The 25,138-nt window shown below is 38.0% G+C and overlaps 1 protein-coding gene across 4 annotated transcripts in view; it reads left to right on the forward strand.

Annotated features, from left to right (window-relative positions):
- Positions 1-25,138, forward strand: part of IPMK (inositol polyphosphate multikinase) — a 58,671-nt gene that overhangs the window by 16,746 nt on the left and 16,787 nt on the right. For 2 of the 4 annotated variants that reach the window (XM_023739426.1, XM_023739436.1), the window contains exons 3-5: positions 5,280-5,376; positions 5,767-5,796; positions 23,411-23,583. In XM_023739426.1, coding sequence (XP_023595194.1) covers positions 5,280-5,376; positions 5,767-5,796; positions 23,411-23,583 — 300 coding nt within the window. The remainder of the gene's footprint in view (positions 1-5,279; positions 5,377-5,766; positions 5,797-23,410; positions 23,584-25,138) is intronic. The other 2 variants (XM_004369879.3, XM_023739444.1) reach the window with 1 other exon arrangement.

The following is a 25,138-nucleotide window of genomic DNA, read 5'->3' on the forward strand; positions in this document are numbered from 1 at the left end:
CATGATTCTTGGTACTGTGTGATTTTCCTGTATGTTGTAACCCTGCCTCTATGATGTTAATGAGGGAGGATGGGTGGCAGTTGTGTTAGTAAGGCAGGACTGGATCTATAAGACTGGATTGTGTCCTGAGGCAATCTCTTGAGATATAAAAGACAGAAGTGAGCAGTGAGACAGCAGGACGTCATACCATCAAGAAAGCAGTGCTGGGAGCAGAGCGCGTCCTTTGGACTGGGGCCCCTGGGCCGAGAAGCTCCTAGTCCGGGGGAACACTGAAGAGAAGAAGGCTGACAGAAAAAGCCTTCCCCTGGAGCTGACGCCCTGAATTTGGACTTTTAGCCTACTTTGACTATGAGGAAATAAACTCTTCATTAAACCCATCCGCTTGTGGTATTTCTGTTGTAGCAGCACTAGATGACTAAGACAGCTCATAAATGAGATTGAACTACTATTTTCTTCTCATACTGTCCTTATGTGGTTTTGGTATCGGGTTTCTTCTAGCATCTTAAAATGAATTAGGGAGCATTTCTTTTGCTATTCTGTGAAGTAATTTGTATCACTTAAGGTTTTTGTTTTCCTTAAATGCTTGATAGAACTTACTTAGAAACTCACCAGAGCAATCTTGTCTGACTCTTGTTGTGTCTCTCTCTTTCTGTCTTTCCATCCTTCTTTCTTCCTTGGGAGGGGGTAGTAGATTTTTTAACCAGTGATTCAGTTTCTTAGAGGTCTTCAGATCTTTTTATTTGTTAATATGATAGTAAAATATAGTTAGATTATATTTTATCTACAAAATTACCTATTTGGCAAAGTTCATAGTATTTTTTGAAAACCTCTGCTGTGTCTGGTTATGACCTCCTTTTCGTTCCTAATATTGTTTATTTGTTGCTTCTCTCTTTCATGATCAACTTGACTGCCAGCCTTCTTGGAGCGTGCGGGTGATGGGGGCAGTGACGTCACTAGAGGGATGGGGGGTGTGGACCACATCCCTTGACACTGTCAGAGGGGGTGACACTAAAATGATCCCAGGCTGCCCGATGGCAGCAGCTGGTGGGACACCATCAGGAGGGGGGCTGCCAAGGCAGTGGTGTTGCTAGGCTTGGTGTCACCCGTCACCCAGTATGGTAACTCATCACCACCCCCCCCCCCATCATCCACCGGTCAGGGTGTGGGCGGCCAAGCCATGGCTTCCATCATTGGGCCGAGAGAAGGGTCTCTGCCTTAGCCAGTAGGAGAGGAGAGGAGCTTCAGGGAGCTGTGAGGGGTGGGGCTTGAGGGGCAGGGCCACTGGGGGTGTGTGTGTGACACCATTTGAATTACTGCACTGGGTGACACCAGCCCTAGTGACACCACTGGATGGGGGGAAATGCCAGGGTTTTCAGTGTCCAGTATTTAGACTTTTATTTACTTTCTCTGTTTCTGTAGAGCAACTTTGCCCTCAGCTTCACTTAGTTCCTGAGTTCAGAGATCCTTTGGTTCAGTCTTCACAGAATGAACCTTTGTGAAACCCAAGCCATTATTCCAGTTTAACAGTTTTGTTTCCTCTTTGTTTTGGATCCCTGTTCATTTCCCTTTGCTTCCTTGGGAGCTCAGCTATGCATTTAAGAAAATATTTTTAATATTTTATCCCACATTTCTAGGTAGGAGGGTTTTTAGGTTATTTTTTCTGGCATGTTGCAGTAAATAGCAGTCCCACTACTTTTAAAGAATATTTAAAGGATGAAAAAGTTTAATTCTCTATTCCAGTTCCATACCCAGAATTAAACTATGAATGTTTTTTAATCCATATTCTTAATTTTGCTATGCTTTTACAGAGCTTATATGCACACATATATTTCTTATTTAATTTACATGAAAGTGCTATACTTTTTGGCATGTAATATGCCTTTTATCTTTTTCTCTTAGAAATATATCGTGGACTTGTTTTCTTTAGGTTAGTACATAGAGATTTACTTCTATCCCCCATCTTGTAGTTAGGGCATCCTGAACGCTCTGTCCACGCAGTCACTGAACAGAGGAATGGATAAGGTACACCCTGCTCCTAACCACCTTGGACTGTGAGTGACTAATATCACTTCTGCTTACATTTCAACAGGGGATGCTGGGAAATACAGTGTAGCACATGGATAGTTAGTGAGTCTCTGCCACACTTGAGTTTGTTCTGTAGAATTAGATTTTTTTAAAAATAGATTTTATTTTTTAGAGCAATTTTAGATTTATAGAAAAACTGTCAGAAAGTACACAGAGTTCCCATATCCCCTCTCCCCTGCAAATCATTTTTCCTATTAACATCTTGCATTCCTGTGGTACGTTTGTTACAATTGATGAATCAGTATTGATACATTATTATTAACATCCATAGTTTACATTAGAATTCATCTTTTGTGTTGTACAGTTCTGTGGGTTTTGACAAATGCTTAATGTCATGTATCTACCATTATAATATCATACAGAATAGTTTCACTGCCCTAAAAATGCTGTTTTCTACCTATTCATCCATTCCCCCTCCCCCTAAATCTCTGGCAACCATTGATCTTTTCATTGTCTCTTTAGTTTTGCCTTTTCCAGAAGGTCATAAAACATTTTTGTACAACTTTTTATGTGGACACATGTTTTCATCTCATTTGGGTAAATATGTAGGCATGCTATTGCTGGATCAAATGGTATGCCTGTGTTTAGCTTTGTAAGGAACTGCCAGACTGTCTTCCAAAGTGGCTGTACTATTTGCATTTCCACCAGCAATGAATGAGAGTTCCGGTTTCTGTACATCTCACCAGCATTTGATGTTGTCAGTGTTTTGGATTTTAGCCATTCTAATAGGTGTACAAGAGCCCTGGTGGTGCAGTGGTTAAGTGCTCAGCTGCTAACTGAAAGGTCTGTGGTTCGAACCCACCAGTGGCTTCGCGGGAAAAAAGACCTGGTGATCTGCTCCCATAAGGATTACAGCCTAGGAAACCCTGTGGGGCAGTTCTACTCTGTCATACAGGGTCTCTATGAGTTGGAATCGAGTCAACAGCATACAATTACAATAGGTATATAGTAGCAGTTCCTTGTTGGTTTTATTTGCATTTCCCGAGTGACGTATGATGTTGAGTATTTGCAGTGCAATCAGCTTCTTTTATATGGCCTTTCTAGCCGTGATCTTATAACTCCCACAAAATGATTGGCTGGGCCACAATCTTGCAAGGAATTGGTCCATTATTACGCAATTAGTGGTTTTAAAATCCACCCAATAGGATTGACTGACTTGCAGTTCACCGAGGGAGTTGGTCTCTTTGTGGTCATGCTGGGAGGGCCATGCCTTGAAATTGACAGAGTTTCCTTATACAGTGAAACCTGTGAGAACCAGTAGTCGATGGAAGTGCCTTGTTTTTCCGGGTCTTGCAGATTTTCTGCCTTTGACAGGGTGCGGTCTTACCACTTTTCTACCGTTTGTTTTAGTGGAAAATATTTGAGTTTTCCTTCTCTGACAGGTTTCTGCCTTACACAGGTTCCAGCTTTCTTAGGTTTTATTTATAAGGGCCAGTCCCACAGAGGTTCAGGGACACCTCACTACCATCAAGAAGAGTGGAACAGAGTGCGTCCTTTGGACCTGGGGTCCCTGCGCTGAGAACCTCCTAGATGTGGAAGACAGAGCTATAACACTGAAGAGAGATAGACAGACAGACAGCATTTATTCATATATTTATTTGCCATCTATGTGTCTTCCTTGGTGAGGTTGAGGCTTCTGCTCAGACCTTTTGCCCATTTTGTGATTGAGTTGTTTGTTTTCTTATCTGATACCTGTTTGGCAGATACTTTCTACCAGTCTCTGGCTTGTCTTTTCATTCTTCTAACAGTGTCGTTCCTAGAGCAGAAGTTCTTAATTTTAATGAAGTCCAACTTACCAATTTTTTCTTAGACATTTGTTATACTTTTGATGTATCTAAAAAATCGCCACACCTCAGTCACCTACATTTTCCCCTGTGTTATCTTCTAGAAGTTGTATAGTTTTGCATCTTACATTTAGGTCTATGAGTTAATTTTTATGAAAGAGGTAAGCTGTGTGTCTAGATTCGTGTGTTTGCATGTTGATGTCCAGTTGTTCCTGTACAATTTGTTGAAAAGACAATCCTTTCTCCATTGAATTGCCTTTGCTCTTTTGTCAAAGATCAATTGACTGTATTTTCTGGGCTTTCTATTCTGTTCAGCTGATCTGTCTGTCTATTCCTTCACCAATACCACACTTTATCACTGTAACTTTATAGTAAGTTTTGAAGTCGGGTAATGTCAGTTTTCCAGCTCTGTTCTTCAGTATTTTTTTGGCTATTCTGGGTCTTTTGCCTTTCCATGTAAACTTTAGAATCAGTTCGTTGAAATCTACAAAATAACTTGCTGGGATTTTGATTGGGGTTATAGATTTATGTTTTATGTAACTACTTGACATGAATATGGTTTGATATATATAAATAGAATTCTGATAATAAGTTTTTATAAGCATTTTACACCAGTAAACTTTTGGATATTTAAGTAGACCATATTTGGGGAGAGTTCATTGGCTAAAATGTCTTACAAATTGTTTTTAAAAGTGTATATATTCTTTCTCTCCTCTTCTAGGAAAAAAGCTAGAATTTGGCTTCAGGATATCTAGAAATTCCTAGTGTCTTCCAGAATTATTAATGGTTATAAGTCAAGGAATTAAATAAGCAATAATTAGACTTAAATTGTGTTAAAGGATAATTTTTGTAAAAAAGGTAAAATCACGACTTCCTTATAGATATAAAATGAATATACATTAAAGATTTTATTTAACTTATTATTTAATAAGGGAACCAGGCAGATGTTAAAACTGGTTTGGAAGAGAAGTCAAAGAAGTACAAATTTACATGGAATAAAAGAAGGTTGAAATAAATTTACAATAGATACTAAACTTCCCCCCTCCCGCCATGAGGTATGAAGGGAAGGCATTTGAACCCTTACTGCCCAGAGTTTATTTGGATGTATATGGACAGGAATTATTTTGCACTCCTATTGATTATCTACAATTTACAGAGTTGTAAAATAGCTCAAGGACAATGAAAGGCTAAAATCAGATAAGCAGGAAGGGTGTTCTCTAAACAATACATAGTTTTTCATTGGAGGCACCTGGTAATCTTTTTTGCTTATTCCAGATTTACTTCAGTTGAAACTTATACCCAGATAAATTATGATTCAACAGTATTGTGTTTTATTTGAGAAATGTGCGGGGCAGTTACAAAACATTGTAAGAAACTAACATGGAATTGTTATATTTCCGTTTGTTTCAGGTTTATGCTGCTGATTGTAGTGACAGTGTTCTTTTAGAGCTACGAAAATATTTGCCAACATACTATGGCATCTGGTCACCTCCCACTGCACCAAATGGTAATCTTTCCTTAAAAATACTTCTTTTAGTCTTAGTTCATGAGAGTGGCTTTTTAAAAGACTTTATTTAAAATCAATCCTAGTGTTATAAAAACATGATATTTATGTATTTTTCTCCCTAATCCTTCTTTACTTCGTTAGACAAAACTTAATACCTTTGCTTTTCGTAATCATGTTCTTAAATGAGATACACAAGTAGATCATTGTAATTGAGTTACAGCATAGATACTAGTACTAACGACTGTATTAATTTACAAATGTTCGTCTTTCCAAATATATTATGCAATTTCTTTTCCCATTTTGACTGGGAAAAAAAAATCAAGAGAAATATTTTCTCTGCGTGTCTTCCCTTCTTACCTCCTATTCTACTCCCTCATTCCCCACCTCCAGGTTTGAAATTGCAGTCTTTGGAACACACTGGTAAGTTTCATTGTTAGAGGCAAAATGATCTTTGTAAGGGCACAATAGTTCTTTCTTTTTACTTTAGTGAACACTTTACTTGAAGCAGTGTATACCATGTGAAGTCCCTTGTCAGAACAGACAGAATTTAATTAAACAAGCATCTTGGCTACCTAACCACTCAAATTTGAATGGGTTTAAGAGTAACCTATATGTTTGCTAAAATTCAAATTTCTAGGCTTAGTTCCCAGACATTTTGATTATGTAGGTTTGTTATGTGCTTGTTAGATAAAAGCCATGGGTTTTCCTCAGCAGATAGCCTTAGAACCTTTTCTTGAGATCCAGAAGAGAAAGGGCCTCCAGTTTGAGCATGTTCCTTTCCTCAGTCTTTGTCTTGCTTCTACTCGTTGACTGTGTGTGCCAGGGAATCCTGGTATCTCCCTGTGAATATCCTTGGTCAGGAAATAGTAAATTGATATCTACCTTAGGTATTTGGGATTCTCCTGTACTTTAATTGTATAAAAAAAGTGAGCTGAGGTTCTTTTAACTCTTTTTTTTTTTAATTTAAAGATCCTTCAGTCCCAAGTATATATGTTGGTGATTCAGATCAGCACATTGCTTAAATTTATTCACAAATAATTATAATTGCCCTTTTGGTCTTCACTCTCTTCTTTTCTTGAACACATGCTGGTAGAGACACCTTTGCAAGAGAGATTTCCATTGTAAGATCTTCCTGTTTTTTTTGCTTTAAGTAGCACTTTTTAGGAATGTTGTGTATGAGAAAAAGGAACCAAGAAGTTAAGATATCTAGATTCGAATTATTATTCCTCAGTTAAGTGACACTGAAAGATTAGCAAAGGTTGCTGAGGGTATTAGATTAGAAATCTAGATAATTAAAAAGGTTAAAAAGCTTGTTTGGAAGGGGTAGAATAACTGAGCAAACAGTATCATTACTTTGAAAAGTAGAGACTAAAAAAAGAATTTGCATAAGAGAGGAAGTACTTTAATTAAAAGTAATTTTGTAGTTTAGGATTAATGAGCACATGATTTAAAAATCAAAGCAAGGATTTACTAGTGATCAACAACCCTTTTGGCTTTTGTTTTGGATTGAATTGTGTCCTCCCAAAATATGTATTGAATTCCAGGCCCCTATACTTGTGGAGGAAACCCTGGTGGCGTAGTGGTTAAGAGTTTGGCTGCTAACCAAAAGGCCTTCAGTTCGAATCCACCAGATGCTCCTTGGAAACCCTGTGGGACAGTTCTACTCTGTCACTATGAGTCGGAATCGACTAACTGTAGTGGGTGTGGTTTTTGGTTTTGGTACCTGTAGATGTGATCCTGTTTGGAAATAGGGTTTTTCTTTTGCTATGTTCAAGAAGACGTACCAGTGTAGGGTGGATCCTAAACCTAATCACTTTTGAGTTATAAAAAGACCAGATTAGACACAGAGACACACATGCAGGGAGGAACACATATACCATGTGAGGATCGTCTGTAAGTCAAGGAACCAAAGAATGCCCAGGGCTTTTGACAAGGAAGGAATCAACCAGGCTGAGACCCTGACTTGGACTTTCAGTCTCCAGAACTGTGAGAAAATGAATTTGTTTCTTAAAGCCACTCACTTGTGGTGCTTGTATTACAGCAGCACTAGGTAACTAAGACAGAATTTGGTACTCAGAATGGGGTTGCTGCTCTTAAAAAATGCCTAAAATGTGGAAGTGATTTTGGAATTGAGTAATGGGTAGAGGCTGGAAGGATTTTGATGTGCTTGATAGTAAGGCCTGTATTGCCTTGAAGAGACTATTGGTAGAATTATGGACAGTTCTGATGTTGGCAGTTATGATGTGGGCTCAGAAAGAATTGAGAGCTAGGGAAAAAGCTTCTATCATGAACAGAATGTTGCTAGAAATGTGGACATAGAATGTGAAGCTTTTAAAGGAAATGAACATGTTATTGTATGCTGGAAGAAAGGTGATCCTTGTTATAAAGTGGGGAAGAACTTGTCTGAATTCAAATATTTTATGGAAGGTAGAGCTTGTAAATAATGAACTTGAATATTTAGCTGAGGATATTTCTAAGCAAAATCTTGAAGACGCAATGTGGTTTCTCCTTGCCACTTACAGTAAACTGTAGAAGGAAGGAGATTGATTTAGGAATAAATTGTGCAAAAAGAAACCAAAATTTAAAGATTTGGAAAATTCTATTGTAAAAATTTAGAGAGTGTGTCATTGTAAGGACACCAAGGACATAAATACACACTGCTAAAGAGATTAACCCTGTGACTGATGGATCTAATCAACCACTGCAGCAGAAATCTTCTCAGTCTACACTACAAGGGACAGAGATAGGATGAAATGAAGGAAAACTGTCTTCCTCCTGGAATTTGACAGGCAGGAAATGGACCAGTGGAGCAACTTGGTTGCAAACATCTGTTGTCCTTCAAGGAAAGGAAGACCCTATCCTGGGAGCAGTTTAGAGATCAGTAGAACTTTCGGAAGGAGCATGAGATGCAGGGTTGCTGCTTCTTGAGTTTCAAAAGGTGGAGTTACTGCCCCCTAGGTTTCAAAGGGAGGGGCTACCTTCTAGGTTTCAAAGAGTGGGGTTACCACCACCACCATTCTGGAGGGAGTGACTGCTGTTTAGGTGGGCCAAGAAAAGGCCTGCTGTCCAAAGCTGAGTGGGTGGGCTACTGTGCTGGTGGGACAGGAGAATGGGGCTACCCAGGGCCAAGGATGTGGGGTCGCTGGCGTAGTGAGTCTGGAAAGTGGGTGACACCCAGGTCTGAGGAGCCTCTGCCCATAATCCAGAGAATGTGGCCAATGCCCAGAGGCCAAAGTTGGGTCCATTGTCCAGATGTGTCTAGAAAACAAGGGATTACTTTCAAGCCTTGAGAGCTAATGATATTTACCCTGCTGGGTTTTAGACTTGTTGGTACCTGTGGCCCTCCTTCCCTCCAGTTTCTCCCATTTGTAATGAGAATGTCTGTCTTGTGCATGTTCTGCCATTGTACTTTGGAAGCAGATAACTTGTACTCTAGGTTTCATAGGTCCACAGATGGAGAGGCATTTTGTCCCAGGATGGAACACACCCAGAGTTCACCCATATGTGATTTAGATGACTCAGAGGATGAGATTTTGGACTTACTATTGATGCTGATGTGCAGATATGATATGCATATCACGTGCAGTAATGCAGATGACACACCTTGCTTGCTGAAAGCAAAGAGGACTTGAAGCAAATACTGATGAAGATCAAAGACTGCAGACTTCAGTATGGATTACACCTCAACATAAAGAAAACAAAAACCCTCACAATTGGACCAATAAGCAACATCATGATTAACAGAGAAAAGATTGAAGTTGTCAAGGATTTCATTTTACTTGGATCCACAATCAGTGCCCATGGAAGCAGCAGTCAAGAAATGAAACGACGTATTGCATTGGGCATATCTGCTGTAAAAGACCTCTTTAAAGTGTTAAAAAGCAAAGATGTCACTCTGAGGGACTAAAGTGCGCCTACCCAAGCCGTGGTATTTTCAGTCACCTCATGTGCGTATGAAAGCTGGACAATGAATAAGGAAGACCAAAGAAGAATTGATGCTTTTGAATTATGGTGTTGGCGAAGAATATTGACTATACCGTGGACTGCCAGAAGAACGAACAAGTCTGTCTTGGAAGAAGTACATCCAGAAGGCTTCTTAGAAGGGAAGATGACGAGACTACATCTCACGTACTTAGGAGGGACCAGTCCCTGGAGAAGGACATCATGCTTGGTAAAGTAGAGGGTCACTGAGAAAGAGGAAGACCCTCAATGAGATGGATTAACATAGTGACTACAACAGTAAACTCAAACATAGCAACGATTGTGAGCATGATGTAAAGCGGGGCAGTGTTTTGTTGTGTTGTACATAGGGTTGCTATGAGTCAGAATCAGCTCGATGGCAACAGGTTTTTGTAGATTTCCTGGGTGGCGCAAACGGCTAAGTAGTCGGCTACTAACCAAGAGGTTGAGGGTTCAAACCCACCCAGAGGCTCCTTGGAAGAAAGACCTGATGATCTATTTCCAAAAAACCAGCCATCGAAAACTGTATGGAGTACAGTTCTACTCTAATACACATGGGGTCACTGTGAGTTGGAATCAACTGGATAACAACTGATTTGGTTTTTGTTTTTATTTTTTTTTAAAGTGTAGACTGGTATGCATTGAATTGGGTCCCCCCAAAATATGTGGTGAATTCCTGGCCCTTACCTGTGGATATGATCCTGTTTGGAAATAGAGTTTTCTTTTTGCTATGTTAATGAGGCCATGCCAGTGTAGGGTGGATCCTAAACCTGGTCACTTCTGAGTTACAGAAAGACCAGAATAGACACAAAGATACATGTGAGAAGACAGATGCCATGTGAGGATATTGTCTATAAGCAAAGGGACTAAGGAATGCCCAGGGCTACCGACAGTGAAAGAGTCAACATGGCTGAGACTCTGATTTGGACTGTCAGCCTCCAGAACTGTGAGCAAATAGACTTCTTTAAAGTCACCCATTTGTGGTGTTTGTGTTACAGCAGCACTGGGTAATTAAGACTGTCTTCTACACAAAATAATCTGAGAGTCATCTATTCTAATGTATCTATCTTGGTTATTTGTAAATGTTGTGAACTTGGGCAACTCATTAATCTCTTTGAGCCTGTACTTTTTCTCCTAAAAATTGAAAATAATGCCTGTAGAGTTGTTTTGACCATGCAGTAATTTATGTAAGAATACTTTGTAAACTATTATTTAGATATAACTTGAGATGATGGTGCTGCCGAGATGAGAAGAGGCAGGAAAATGAGCAAAGAGAGGCGAAAATGTAAATAGAAGGGGAAAAAAAGGACAGGGAATAAAAAATATACATGATGCAGATTAGTCCAGTAATAGCAGCAGTTACCTCAGGGGGTTTCCTACTTTATTAACGCTGGAAGAAGTAGGACAAAACTGTTATACCATGAAAATTGTTTAGCTTTGATTTTGCAAGAAACTTTATGGAATCATCTTTCTGTTTTCATCCTTTTGATTGTAAATGAAAGAAATACAAGCTGGGAAATGTTTATACATGTGTAGCCCACAGGGTGATAAAATAAATGGCTTCTTAAATTTTAGTAGAATACTATGGTTTGTATTACTGTGCTTTACATGGTTTAGATTAATGACAATTTATATTCTGGCTTTTTTTTTTTTTCTTTTTGTTTGGGCATCTTCTGTGTTAGGCTAGAGTTTTATAAAGCCTATGTTTGGCTGCTAACTGAAAGGTCAGCAGTTCGAATCCCCTAGCTGTTCCTTGGAAACCCTATAGGACAGTTCTGCTCTGTCCTATAGGTCGCTATGAATCAGAATTGACTCAATGGCAATGGGTGTTATTATATTTTTTTATAATTCAAAGTAGTAAAATGCTGAAAGTACTGCCAACTTGCTCAGCAAATTACAACTTGAGAGATGCATAAGAATGTGCTAATCAATAGATTTTCTCTTTCCTATACAGCTTTATTGAGATATAGTCTACATAGCATAAGATACACCCATTTAAGGTGTATAATTCACTGATTTTGGGTATATTCAAATTTGAGTAAATTCTAATTTTATACTGTGACCAGTGGGATTTTTTTTTTTTTTTTTTAAAGATTCAGCATTTGAATATTTCAGGCTAGTTATATATAAATCTTATTTGTAACTGCATAAACACATAGTTGCCTAATACATTTACTATCAAATGCTTTTAGATGTTGATAGTGAGTTATTTCAAGAGACAGAAAAATATAACATCAAGTAGGTTTGAGCAAATCATGTAGGTTCTCAAATGTGATCTCTAGTGTGATTAATAGGGAGGTATCTGGATCTAGCTACTAGTCAAGCTTCATGAAGCATGGACTGAAACAGTGTGGCATACATATCTGTTTCCTGCCTCTCCCTTTACCCTAAATTTGGAGGCCTAGGGTTTCTACTTATAATTCCTTCACTCTTAGCTTCTGTTGATCTCAGAAATGGCTGGCAATTGATGTGGAAAAGGGCTTTTTCTGCTTTTCACTTCGCTTCATAGTTGGGAAATGGTTTTGGTCTTTCCTCCTTTTTAGGAGCCAATACCTAGTACACTTTCCAAATACAATGAGGAAGGACTTAATGAAACTCGGAACTCATATTCTCAAATTTTTTACAATCAATAATATTCATTAAGGGGATCTAAATAAGTCTTCCTGTTAACCCTATGGGACAAAGTAGAACTGCCCCATAGGGTTTCCAAGGAGTGGCTGGTGGATTCAGATTGCTGACTTTTTGGTTAGCAGTCGGAATTCTTAACCACTGTACCACCAGGGCTCCACTGAATACCTACTATGTGCCAAACACTGGGCTAGGGACTTTTGGATATTTTATCTCATGAAAAAATTATTCATCTATCCAATTTTTTATTGAGTTTATTGAGTGCTTATTATGTGCCAGCCACTGTGTATAGGGGTAAAAGCAAAAGCAGACATGGTTGTATGTCTCGTCCAAATACTGTTAGTATATAAAACTGGTAAATGCTGTGATCTTGAAAGGTTAGGAGAAGACCCAGTATTGTTAATAGGGTTGGTGCCTTGGGCTTACATATAAGCATCAAAACCAGGATGATATTAGCAAGACTCTGGGTAAGAACAAAGTATATGCGTGGTAGCAGAGGTGTGGAGAGCCCAGACAATTGCAACAGTTGGAATGAGGGGGTGTTTATTGTAATCCATAGATGGGAAAAGATATGGAATTACCACCAGATAAACAAGGGAAGAAGTGAGGATTCAGAGATGAACTGTGGCTTTCTGTTGGGGTCCTGGGAAAATGTCAGTCATCACTGGAATAGCCAGTGTGCTAGAATGTCTTCAGTGCAGGGTCACCTTGCACTGGGCTCAGGCTTTCACATAGCACTGGTCAACCAGCTCTGACCCTCCCCTCCCCTCAGTAATAAAAATGAGATAAAAATACAATGAAGATTTGGAAATGGATAGGTGTGGTTGCTGAACAACATGATGAATGTCGTTAGTGAATTTTAAATGTAAAAATGGTTTAAATATTTTGTTACATATATTTCACCCCAGTAAAAATTAAAAACACAAGAGAGATGGGGAAAAAAAGAATGACATTCTCTTGGCAAGTCATGAAATGTTTCACCAAAGAGGTGAAAGCTGAGCTACATTTTGAATTATGAATAAGTTTTTGATAAGCAGAGAATGAGGGAAATGGATATGGAACAGAGGGAATAGCGTGGGCAAAGTCATGGCACTAAAAATGTTCTTATTTTCATATTAGAAAGGAGAGTCCAGTGTGATCAGAGCTCCTGGTACATGGTAAGTGGTGAGTGAAGTTGGGACAGAAGAGATTGGACCAGGTTGGGGCCTTGTATGCCCTTGGTTTTGAGCTAGAATGTTAGAAGAGTATAAGACCTGTTCCAGGGACAGAAATAAGAACCATTGTATGGACCTGGTGGAGGAGGGTGTGTTTTAAGTACTGGATTATATACTGACTTGTGTGTGCCACTCCTTCTCTGTGACTTTGGACAAGCAGCTTAAGCTCTCTGAGTTTCATTTTTGTCATCTGAAAAATGGAGCCAATTATAGTTAACCTCTAAGGATGCTGTGATGATTCAGTAGGACAACGGATGTGAAATTCTCAAACCCTTATATACACGTTGTTGTTGCTGTTAGGTGCCATTGAATCAGTTCTAACTCAGTGTGAAAAAATAAGTAAGTCTTCCTTCGATTCCCTAAATGCCCCCTACCTGTCTTTCCTTTAAAGGGACTAGTTATCCTATCTCTACTGTTTATCTGTCTATAGGTCTTTTGATTTTTTTCCACAATACTTGTAATATTCCCATTTTTCTTCATTTGATACTGGTGAATTTTCTTGAAGCATCAAGGTTATATTCTAGCAGTAGAGAATTTGCTATAGTAATTTTTTATACTTAATACATTATAAAACAGTATTTTGCTTTATATTTAACAAAATGGAAAAGTTTCTTTCATTCATAGTAACATTTGTGTAATCTTATATTATCATCTTCCACAGCAAGAAGTATATAAATATTTTGAGCGTACTAAGAATGTCCTTGGTAAAATCACTGAGAAATCTTGCTTAATAGTCTGCTTGTAACAATATGAAATGTTGCATGGTGAAGCACCTGGTAGTTATTTTCATGATCTCTACCTCAAAAAATTAAGGAACTATAGAAATTCTATATTCACTATCCATAAATTAATAGGTAAATAATAGATTATTGACCACAGCCTCTTAAACTTAAGTGTATTTCTAGCTAGTATGATCTCTTGTAATGAACTTCACATATTTACAAAAAAAAGATGTCCTTTTATTTATTATACAAATATCAGCACCAAGCTTTACAGAATATCTTTCATATATCTGAGGTTCACAAATGCCAGTTCTGTGACAGATTGGCTTTATAAGAATCAGTTGTCTTCAATAGAACTTTCTTATGTCGTCTATCTTAATGATTTATGCACTCGCATGTGTGTGTGTATGTGTGTATAAAAATCAGCTCTTCGTTTTTTAAAATATTCAAAATTCTGTCTGTATTTGTAAGCTGCTTCATGTCAGTAATCATAGTTATTTCTCAAGCGTATTACCAGTTGCCATTAAGTCGACACTGACTCGTGGCTACCCCTTGTGTGTCAGAGTAGAACTGCGCTCCGTAGTTTTCAATGGCTGATCTTCTGGAAGTAGAACGCCAGGCCTTTCTTCTGAGGTGGGCTTGAAACTCTAACTTTTAGGTTAGCAGCTGAGTGTGTTAAGCCTTTGTACAACCTAGGGACTCCCCCAGCATACTGACGAAGTCTGATTTATTTCGTTTACGTTAGTTAGGGTGAACCTAAACTATTCTAGATAGAGCATATTTATCTTATTAATTACTTCCAGTGAGACTAGAGTGAAGCCACAGTCTTATTAGTCATCTAAATATCTAATTTACAGGGACAATTTTATTCTTAGCCCATCATCTTTTTTGATAGGTTGTAGAACATATTTTCTCTTTACCATCATTATCATCTATTTCCCGTTAACGAAGCATCAACAAAACAAAACAGCTCTCATTTATTGCAGTAATTTTTATCGTCTGTAACCTAGTCTGTAAACTCTTCTTCAGATTTAAAAAAACAAATAGGAGAATCAAGCTGGAAGTATGGATAAGGGAGGGAGTGTGAAATAGTCTCAGAGGATGGAAAAGGTGAATAGACTTGGGAAATATAGTATGGTAGCTGAGAAGCTCTAAGGGACTGCTTGAGGTTAGTGATCATTGTTGGGTGTATTTAGCAACCTTGCCACGTACAACAGAAAGTTATTTTAACTCTAGATAAAACCAATATATAATAAGTAGATGTTCTTGTTAATATTTAACTACAGGCTAATACTTGATATTAAGAGGCCCTGGTGGCGCAGTGGTTAAAGCGCTTGGCTGCTAACTAAAAGGTTGGCAGTTCGAACCTACCAGCTGCTCTGTGGGGGAAAGATGTGACAGTCTGCTTCCATAAATATTACAGCCTTAGAAACCCAATGGGGCAGTTCTGCTCTGTCCTATAGTGTTGCTATGAATTGGAATCAATGGCAGTGGGTATTGTTTTTTTTAATACTTGATATTAGTCTGAGGGCTGAGGAGTATTCAGTATCAAACACCTAATTGAGTTATGATTATATCTTTTTATATTGTGGTTATTAAATCATACTTGTATCTGAAAGAATGAGAGTAGCCTCTGGAGAATTAACTTTTGTTTATACTGAATTATTTTTTGTTTATACTGACTGTTGAGGATCAACTTGGACTCATTGGTAACTGTCTTAGTCATCTAGTGCTGCTATAACAAATACCACAGATGGATAGCTTCAACAAAGAGAAATTTATTCTCTTACAGTCTAGTAGGTTACAAGTCCAAATTCAGGGTGCCAGCTCCAGGGGAAGGCTTTCTCTGTTGGCTCTGGAGGAAGGTCTTTGACGTCAGCCTTCCCTTGCTCTGGGAGCATCTCAGTGCAGGAACCTCAGGTCCAAAGGACGCGCTCTGCTCCCAGCACTGCTTTCTTGGTGGTATGAGGTCCCCATGTCTCTCTGCTCACTTCTCTCTTTTATATCTCAGAAGAGATTGGCTTAAGACACTACCTAATCTTGTAGACCGTCAATGTAACTGCCACTAATCCATCTTATTACATCATAATAATAGCATTTACAACATGGAAATCACATCAGTTAATAAAATGGTAGTCGTACAGTACTGGGAATCATGACCTATCCAAGTTGATACACACATTTTTGAGGGGACATAATTCAATCCATGACAGTGATTTAGCAGGTTTAGCATCGTTGTGGATTGAATTGCATCCCCCTAAAACGTGTGTCAACTTGGCTAGGCCATGATTCCAAGTATTGTGTAGTTATCCTCCATTTTGTCATCTGATGTAATTTCCCTGTGTGTTGTAAATCCTATTCTCTGTAATGTTAATGAGGCAGGATTAGAGGCAGTTATGTTAATGAGGCAGGACACAGTCTACAGGATTAGATTGTCTCTTGAGTCAATCTCTTGAGATATCAAAGAGAGAAGCAAGCAGAGAGAAAAGGGACCTCATTATGACCAAGAAAGAAGAGCCAGGAGCAGAGCGTGTCCTTTGGACCCAGGGTCCCTGTGCTGAGAAGTTCCTAGAACCAGGGGAAGATTGTTGCCAAGACACGTGGAGATTTCCGAGGAAGGCTGGGCCCACAAATGTCAAAAGGAGACAAGGACCTTCCCCCAGAGCCAACAGAGAGAGAACGCCTTCTCCTAGAGCTGGTGCCCTGAATTTGGACTTCTAGCCTACTAAATTGTGAGAGAATAAATTTCTGTTTGTTAAAGCCATCTACTTGTGGTATTTCTGTTATAGCACCATTAGATAACTAAGACAAGCATATTTTAGTATTTATCAATAGCATATGTGGTTAATATTTTTATATACTTACAGATGAAATGAAGTTAAATCCTCAGTGAGTACCAAATATGTACCAGGTGTTATTATGATAAATGTTGTGCTATTTGTACTCTAAAAAGGAAGCTCCATGGAGGCAGGTATTTTTTTCTCTTTTGCTCACCAGTATATCCCAGAACAATGCCTTGCACAGTTAAATATGTATTGAATGTATGAAATTTTCTTTTGGAGGGGGTGAGGGGAAAGTTATAACCTTCATTTATGAAATTGTGACTAGGACTATACTAAGTATTTTACAGTATAGTCTCATTTTGTCTTCATGGTATCCCTGAGGTAGATTCTGTAATTATCTCCATTTTGCATATAATGAAACTATGAGGTTTAGAGAAGTGCTCAAGGTCATAGGCTAGCAGATTATAGAGCTGAGCTATGAACTTATTTTCTCTGCTTCCAAAACCATTTGTTCCAAAACCATTTAAACCCATTTGTTTTGGTTAAGACTCTTTGGGTGTGAGTTATAGAAATAAACTTGAGCTTGATTAAACAAAAAGGAAGAATTTATGATAAGGATATAGGAGTGTATCATGAAAGCCAAGGACTGGGCAGCTGTACCCAGGATGGCTCTGGGAAGAGAAACTGAAAACCTGTCAGAACCCAGGGAGATCTCTTTCTGCATGTATGCTTTATTTTCTTAACCCTTGTCTTAGTTATCTAGTGCTGCTATAACTGAAATACCAGATGGTTTTAACAAACAGTAATTTATTTTCTCACAGTTTAGGAGGGTAGAAGTCTGAGTTTAGGGTACTGGCTCAAGGGGAACGCTTAAATCTCTCTCTCTCGGCTCTGGAGGAAAGTATTTTTCTCTTCAGCTTCTGCTTCCTGGTTCCTTGGAGATCTCCATGTGTCTTGGCATCTATTTTACCTCCAACTGTCTCTCTGCTTTCCTGTTTAATCTCTTTTTATACCTCAAGAGATTGACTCGATATACCCTGACTAACCTGCCTCATTAACATAACAAAGACAGCTCATTCCCAAATGGGATTATAATCACAGGTAAAGAGATTAGGATTTACAACACATATTTTTGAGGGACATAATTCAGTCCATAACAACCCCTTCATTTCTCTCCTGTGCCTTCTTCCTGTGCCACGTCCCCTCCCCCCACCAAAGGGATACACGTTATAGCACTAGTCAGTCACAGAGAATGAAAGATTATCTTTGAGTCCCAACTCCAAATTGGCAAGACTGGCCAAGCTTAGATCAGTTATCCACTCCTGCTCCAGTGACCATGACCAAGGGGCTAGACTCCAGAAGTATCACTATGGCTGCAAAGGGACCACTTCCATGGGTCTAAGAATAGTTCTTAAGCTGGGTAGACACCGTAAAGATACAATGACATTCTATTTATTCAAGTATTTTAAAACCTTTTTGTCTATGACGTAATAAGAAACACATTTTACGTTGCAACTCAGTGTATATATAACAGATCAAACCACACAATAATACTTAGTCTTACTATATGTGAGAAAGAACAATATTTCCTCTTTTTCATTGAAGAAATTTGTTAGGTAGAATTTACCATCTAGTGATAAGTTGTAACATACAAATTGAAGATATTGCTCTACTCTATACCCATCGGGGCCTAGCCAAAATGGTGTTATTTGTTATCCAGTCTGTGGCATTGCCTTGTAAATGAAGATGCCCTGTAGTGAAATGCCTGTGATCATTTATGTTACTGAATCTCAAGATTGGCCTACCTTAAATTCAGCTCTATATTTGAGAATTTCCTAAAATAGCACTTTTAGAGTGAATGTAGTACACCCAGCCCTCACTCATCCACTCTTTATCTGACATTTCGCATTTACAACAACTGTAAAAAATCTGTCTATTTTGTGAATTAACGACGTACGTCTGGCAGTAATGAACGCTGAGGTGCGAGGCAAAAGTTATGCCGGCTGTGATGGTTAAGTTTATGTGTCCGCTTGGCTGAGCCATGATTCTCAGTGGTGTGGCAGCTATGTAATGATGTCATTCTCCATTTTGTGATCTGATGTGGTCATCCTCCATTTTCACATAACCCCGATTTTTGCATAATGACTTGGTCTTTGGAGCCTAACCACATTGATAAGTGAAGAGTGGGTGTATTGAGACATTTCTAGTGATGACTTGTAAAAAAAAAAAAAAAAAATCCCTATAGATCTCAATGCTCAGATCGTGCCCCATTTTCCAGTTTACCTCATTCAAAAGCACCTGTGGTAAGCTGCTAGATACATAACATATTCTTTTTTAAGAACTCTGCATGTCTAAAGCAGATTTTGTTTATTTTTATAATTTGGGGAAAAACATCGAGGCCAAAGAACTAAAAACTCCAAACCAACCTTTAGTGGGCCTTAACATAAGGTTTTATTTCTGAAGGCTAATCATCAATCTAGTAGTCATTTCCTAATTCCAGGCATGTAAAATATATCAAGAACCTGAAAGTAAGATAAAGAAAAGAAAAACAATTAACTAGTCGAAATAGACATCAAATAAAATCCATGAGAAACAGGCCTGTTTACTTAGAGGAATGACATTAGTGAAGGAATGACTCAATTTATTATTGTGTGAGGAAGGCCAAGTCCAAAGTCCCACTGGGCAATGGAAATGGGAAGGGCAAACATTCATCTATTCAGCAAACATTTATTGTATTACTGCTGTAGAGAGTTTGCATTTCTGTTTATCCTTCCCGAGAGGAGAAGGAGGAAGTAGGGATTTTATATTCAGACTCACCAAGTCTCTACTCTAGCTCTGGCCAGCTCTAATCACAAAGAAAGTTTCTTGTTTATTTTTAATCACTGCCAAATTGACAAGTAGAAAATAATAATCCTATGCTGAAATATAGATACAGGATAGTTTGCTAGGTTTACTCACTATCATAATACTCCCATATGTAGCCTCATCTCAGTTAGACCTTCAGGGTCCTCTTGAGTTATGGAAATCAAGTATGATAAAATTATGAACGCCAAGGATCTACTGTATTAGGATATATTTAGTCTTTTCTGATATTTGAAGTATAAGTCTTATTAATGAAATTCTTATATGGCTGTTTCCTTCCCTCTTGCTCAAGTTGGTTGGAGGTGGGAGGAGAGAATCTAAAGGGAACTGTCCTGTACTCCTTTCTTCTCAACTTCTTATCTCATCCAGTGGTTACTCAAGCACAGAAGCTTGGGTAGGTTGCAGCTCCTTCATCAGGATATTCCCGCTTGTCCCATTACTTTACACTGCCAGCAGTTTCACGTCTGTGTCCAGACCTTTTTGTTTTCTCTTATTCTGTTGAAGATGTCTACTGTGAGTGCCTTTCTCTAAAATGTGAAGGCCTTCTTCAGCTCCTTTTTTATGCCAGTGCTTCTCTCTTTGTCTGCGGTTGCTTTTTTTAATCATATTTTGGCTTAACCTCCGGTAGTTCTATACAGTAATACCCTTTCCTCCATCTTCCTTTCTCTAAGAGTTAAAATTTATATTTTATCTTTATGTCTTATCCTTTAAAGGATAAGATTTATGCCTCTTATTTGAGGGACTCAACATTTTCTTCCAAGACAGATTTGTTTGTTCTTCTAGCAGTCCATGGTATATTCAGTATTCTTCGCCAACACCATAATTCAAATGCATGAATTCTTTGGTCTTTCTTACTCATGGCGAGAATAGCAAAACTTCATCTCATGTACTTGGACATGTTATCAGGAGGTACCAGTTCCTGGAGAAGGACATCATGCTTGGTAAAGTAGAGGGTCAGTGAAAAAGAGGAAGACCCTCAATGAGATGGATTGACACAGTGGCTTCAACAGTGGGGTCAAACATAGTGACAATTGTGAGGATGGTGCAGGACTGGGCAGTGTTTCGTTCTGTTGTACATAGGGTTGCTATGAGTCGGAAGCAATTCGACGGCACCTAACAACAACATTTTGTCAAGCCCTAATAGGGTTGTTCTCACTTTTGGTTTGGCACAGTCTTCTTTGCTGTAATTTAATAACTATGCTAGTCTTGGTGAGATAGGGAAAATGGAAGGACGTTAAAGGGTAAAGCCTCTCTTTCCTCTGGTACCTTTTTATTTAACTCAAAGAAAATATACATCTTAACTAATCTTATTTGTTATATTGATAGAAAGCAGGATATAACTTCTACTGTCTTTGAGGTAAAGTTTTGAGGGGAAATGCTTCATAATACTTTTAGTAGCTAAAAAATAAAATCACTGTCTCAGAACTTTGTCGAGGAAGATTCTTTCACTTAGGAAAGGGGTAAAGAATTTCTTTTCCTTAGTTCTTCCTTCCCTCAGTGGACCTGGACCCTTACTTTCAAGCTAAAACTGTAAGTAGTTCAGCTACACTATGTGATAACTGAGACTTTCATATTTTTATACTTGAATCTACATTTATGTCAGTTTTTTGTGGGAAGTTGTATCTAGGAATCCAGAGTCATTTTGGGGAATCCATATGTTCTAAAAAGCAAGATATTTGTTTTTCCTTTGCAACTAGTAAGACTAGAATGTGTATTTGGCATTGTCATCATTTGCATTTATTCATCTTTTTAAAATTTATTGTGGTAAATGATATATAACATAAAATTTGCCATTTTAACCGTTTTTAAGAGTGCAAAATTCAGTGACATTAATTACATTAACCATGTTGTGTAACCATCACCACTGTTTCTAAAGCCTTTCGGCCCTCCAAACAGAAACTCCGTACCCATGGAACAGTAACTCCCTATTTCCCCATCCCCCAACCCCTGGCAACCTCAAATCTACTTCTGTCTCTATGAATTTGCCTATTGTAGATATTTCGTATACATTGAATCATACAATATTTGTCCATTTTTGTGTGGCATATTTCACTTAACATAATGTTTTCAAGGTTCATCCACGTTGTAGCATGTATCAGTGCTTTGTTCCTTTTTATGGGTGAATAACATTCTGTTGTATGTATTTACCACATTTTGTCCATCCATTTATCTGTTGATGTGGACATCTAGGACACAGTTTCCACATTTGGCAATTGTGAATACTGCTGTGAACATTGGTGTGCAAGTGTCTGTTTGAGTCTTTGCTTTCAGTTCTTTTGAGTATATACCTGGGAATGGAATTGCTGGGTCATATAGTGTTCTGTGTTTAACCCTGAGGAGCAGCCAAACTGTTTTCCACAGCAGCTGCACCATTTTATATTCCCACCACCAATAGGTAAGGATTCCAATTTCTCTACATCTTCGCCAATACTTGTTATTTTCCATTTTTCTGATAATAGCCATCCTAGTGAATTTGAAGTTGGATAATTAATAGCGTTTGATGCCACAAGTTTTTGATTTTGATGATGTCCAATTGATCCGTTTTTTCTTTTGTTGTTTGTGCTTGTGGTGTTGTATCTTATAATCCATTGCCAAATCCAAGGTCCTGAAGATTGCTTGTTTTCTACTAAGAGTTTTATGGGTTTAGCTTGTGTAATTAGGTCATTGATCCCTTTTTGAGTTAATTTTTGTATATGGTTTGATGTAGGGGTCCAACTTCACTCTTTTGTATATGTAATTTACCTTTCTTAACCTATACTTCTGTTGTATTCTCTGTGGGAAGGATTTAGTCTTGTTAGTAATTTTAAATTTTATTTTGTTGTTATTGAGAATATACACAGCAAAACATACACCAGCTCAGCAGTTTCTGCATGTACAATTCAGTGACATTGATTACATTCTTCAAGTTGTGCAACCATTCTCACCCTCCTTTTCTGAATTGTTCCTCCCCCTTTAACATAAACTCACTGCCCCCTAATGTTACTATCTAATCTTTTGAGTTGCTGTTGTCATTTTGATCGCGTATAAATAGTTCCTAAAAGAGCATAATGCTCAAGGCAGACATTTCTGACTAGTTAAGCTAAACTATTGTTTGGTTTTAAGACTTTGGGGGAAAAAAAGACTTTAGGGGCTATTTTTGGTTTAAGGTTTAAAGGTTATCTCAGGGCAGTGGTTTTAGGGATTCAGCCAGCTTCCATGGCTTCAGAAAGTCTAGAGTTCATGAGAATTGAAATTCTCCTCTGCATTTTCCCCCTTTTGCTCAATATTCTACAGAATCCTTTGATCAGAATGTCAGTAATGGTAGTTGACACTACCCAGTCTCTTCTAGTCTCATGGCAAAGGTGGCAGTTGCTCATGGAGGCAATTAGCCACACATTCCATATCCTCTTCCTACTCCTAACCCTCTTTCTTCCTCTGTTGTTCCAGGTGAGTAGAGACCAATTGTTGTGCCCTGTTAGTAATTTTAAATGAAGAATAAACTTTTAAGAAATATATTAAAATACTTTATTAAGAAATCTGCTGAAGTATAGATGACAAAATTGTATTCAAAAGGGGAATGTATTCCGGAACAGCTTTTGAAATAAACTCAATATCTTTTTAATAACCTTGGTAGCCTTATATGTGCTTCATACTTTTTGTTTATGGTTGAATGTTACTTAATCACTTCCTGCCAGAGTTTCTCTGTGACATTTATACTTGTTATAAATTTGTTGGTCAGTCTTTTTTAGATGGAGTAGTAATAATTATTGAATCTAGACTTGTTGTAAACTTGTTGTGTTTTAGGATTTTGTTTTCCTCTGAGAGTTATTTTAGTAGTAAAATGTTCGCTATTAGTAATAAAGGTTTTTATTTTCTTTAATAACAGATTTATACCTAAAACTGGAAGATGTGACCCATAAATTTAAAAAGCCCTGTATAATGGATGTAAAAATAGGGCGTAAAAGCTATGATCCTTATGCCTCATCAGAGAAGATTCAGCAACAAGTCAGCAAGTACCCATTAATGGAAGAGATTGGGTTCTTGGTGCTTGGCATGAGGGTAAGAATGATTATTAATATACACATTTCTCTTTATCTGTTCTTCCCTGGAAAATTATAGCTGTTACAATCCTCTTATATCAGAAGATAATATATTGTGGAATTGGTTTAGCCTCAATGTATAAATCCTATGAGGGCAGAGATTTTTGTCTCTTTTTTTCACTGACATATGATCAGTGGCTGGAAGTGTTCTGGCACACAGTAGCTGCTGAATGAATAGATAACTGAGTGGCTGTTCCTGAAGACTCTGACTTTGGAAATTTTTTTTTAAAGTAGCTTTAAGTTAAAGTGAAAAAAAAAAAGTTAACAGTAAACATTATGCCTGTAGTTTTCCTGTGTAAAAAGGGCTAAGTTTATATATTCAGTCATTTTTCTATATTTTTAAAATAGAAGAGGGAAAATGAAAATTGGTCATTGTTTCAGACTTTGCTGCATAACAGACAACTCTAAAATTTAGTGATTTCAAACAACAGTGGTTTTATTTTCTTATGATTCTATAGGTTGGGCAGTTGAGCTGGACTCAGCTGAGCAATTCTGCTGGGTTTTGCCTAGGATCCCTCATGTGGCTGCAGTCATTTGGTGGCTCAACTGGGGCTAAATAAGCTAAGATCACCTCAATCTCCTGTCTGGGAGTTGGTGCTAATTGTTGGCTGGGCCCCCTCCTGTGTGGTCTCTTATCCTGTGGAAGGGTAGCTTAGGTCTCTTCCTGTTGCAGTGCTGCATGCCAAGAAATTAAGAGTAGAATCTGCAAGGTTTCTTGGAATTCTGATAGGAAGTCACTTGACATCACTTTCATCGAATTCTGTAGGTCAGAGTATATCACAGAGCCAGCCCGGATTGAAAGGGAGAGGAAATAGACTCTACTTCTTATAGAGGGGATAGCAGAGTCACAGTGCAAATGGGAATATGCCCAAGGATGAGAAGAATTTTTGAGCCGTCTTTGCAAACAATATGCCGAAGTCAAGAAGTAATAATGTAATAAAAACCTCTGCACAAATGATATGTCTTTAAGATGTAAAATTTGTCAATAGGAGAAATGATATGTCTTTAAGAGGTAAAATTTGTCAATAGGAGAAATGATTGCTTACCTATATAAGCATAATACATAGTTTTCAAATTCATCATGTAAGAAAACATATGGTCTTCCTTTTGAGAATCCTAATTCAGGGAACATTATAGATGAATTGTTAATGTGATGGTAATAAAAGCACAATTGAGTTTGACATTCTGATTGTAAACAAAAGCAAGGAAATTGTTCATGTAATTATTTCATTTTAGAAAATGATAACTAAATGTGGGTGTATAGTAAAGAAAAAAGGTAATAGAACAATTTAAAAAATAAATAAGAAAATAAAACATTATACAGGAGTCTGAGTGGGCAACTATTTAAACCTCCACTGTTTTTAAATCTCTCACCCTCCCACTACCCCTGTCACTTTCAGCAGACAACTTTGCCTTCTGCTTCAGAAGAAATAAAAGCTTTCAGACAGAATGTCTTAATTTCCTGCTAACAGACTCTTTGTTGCTTCTTGTCACATTGAGGAATTTTCCAATTC

This window comes from Trichechus manatus, unplaced genomic scaffold, assembly GCF_000243295.1.
Source record: "Trichechus manatus latirostris isolate Lorelei unplaced genomic scaffold, TriManLat1.0 scaffold00007, whole genome shotgun sequence".
Classification (NCBI taxonomy): domain Eukaryota; kingdom Metazoa; phylum Chordata; class Mammalia; order Sirenia; family Trichechidae; genus Trichechus; species Trichechus manatus.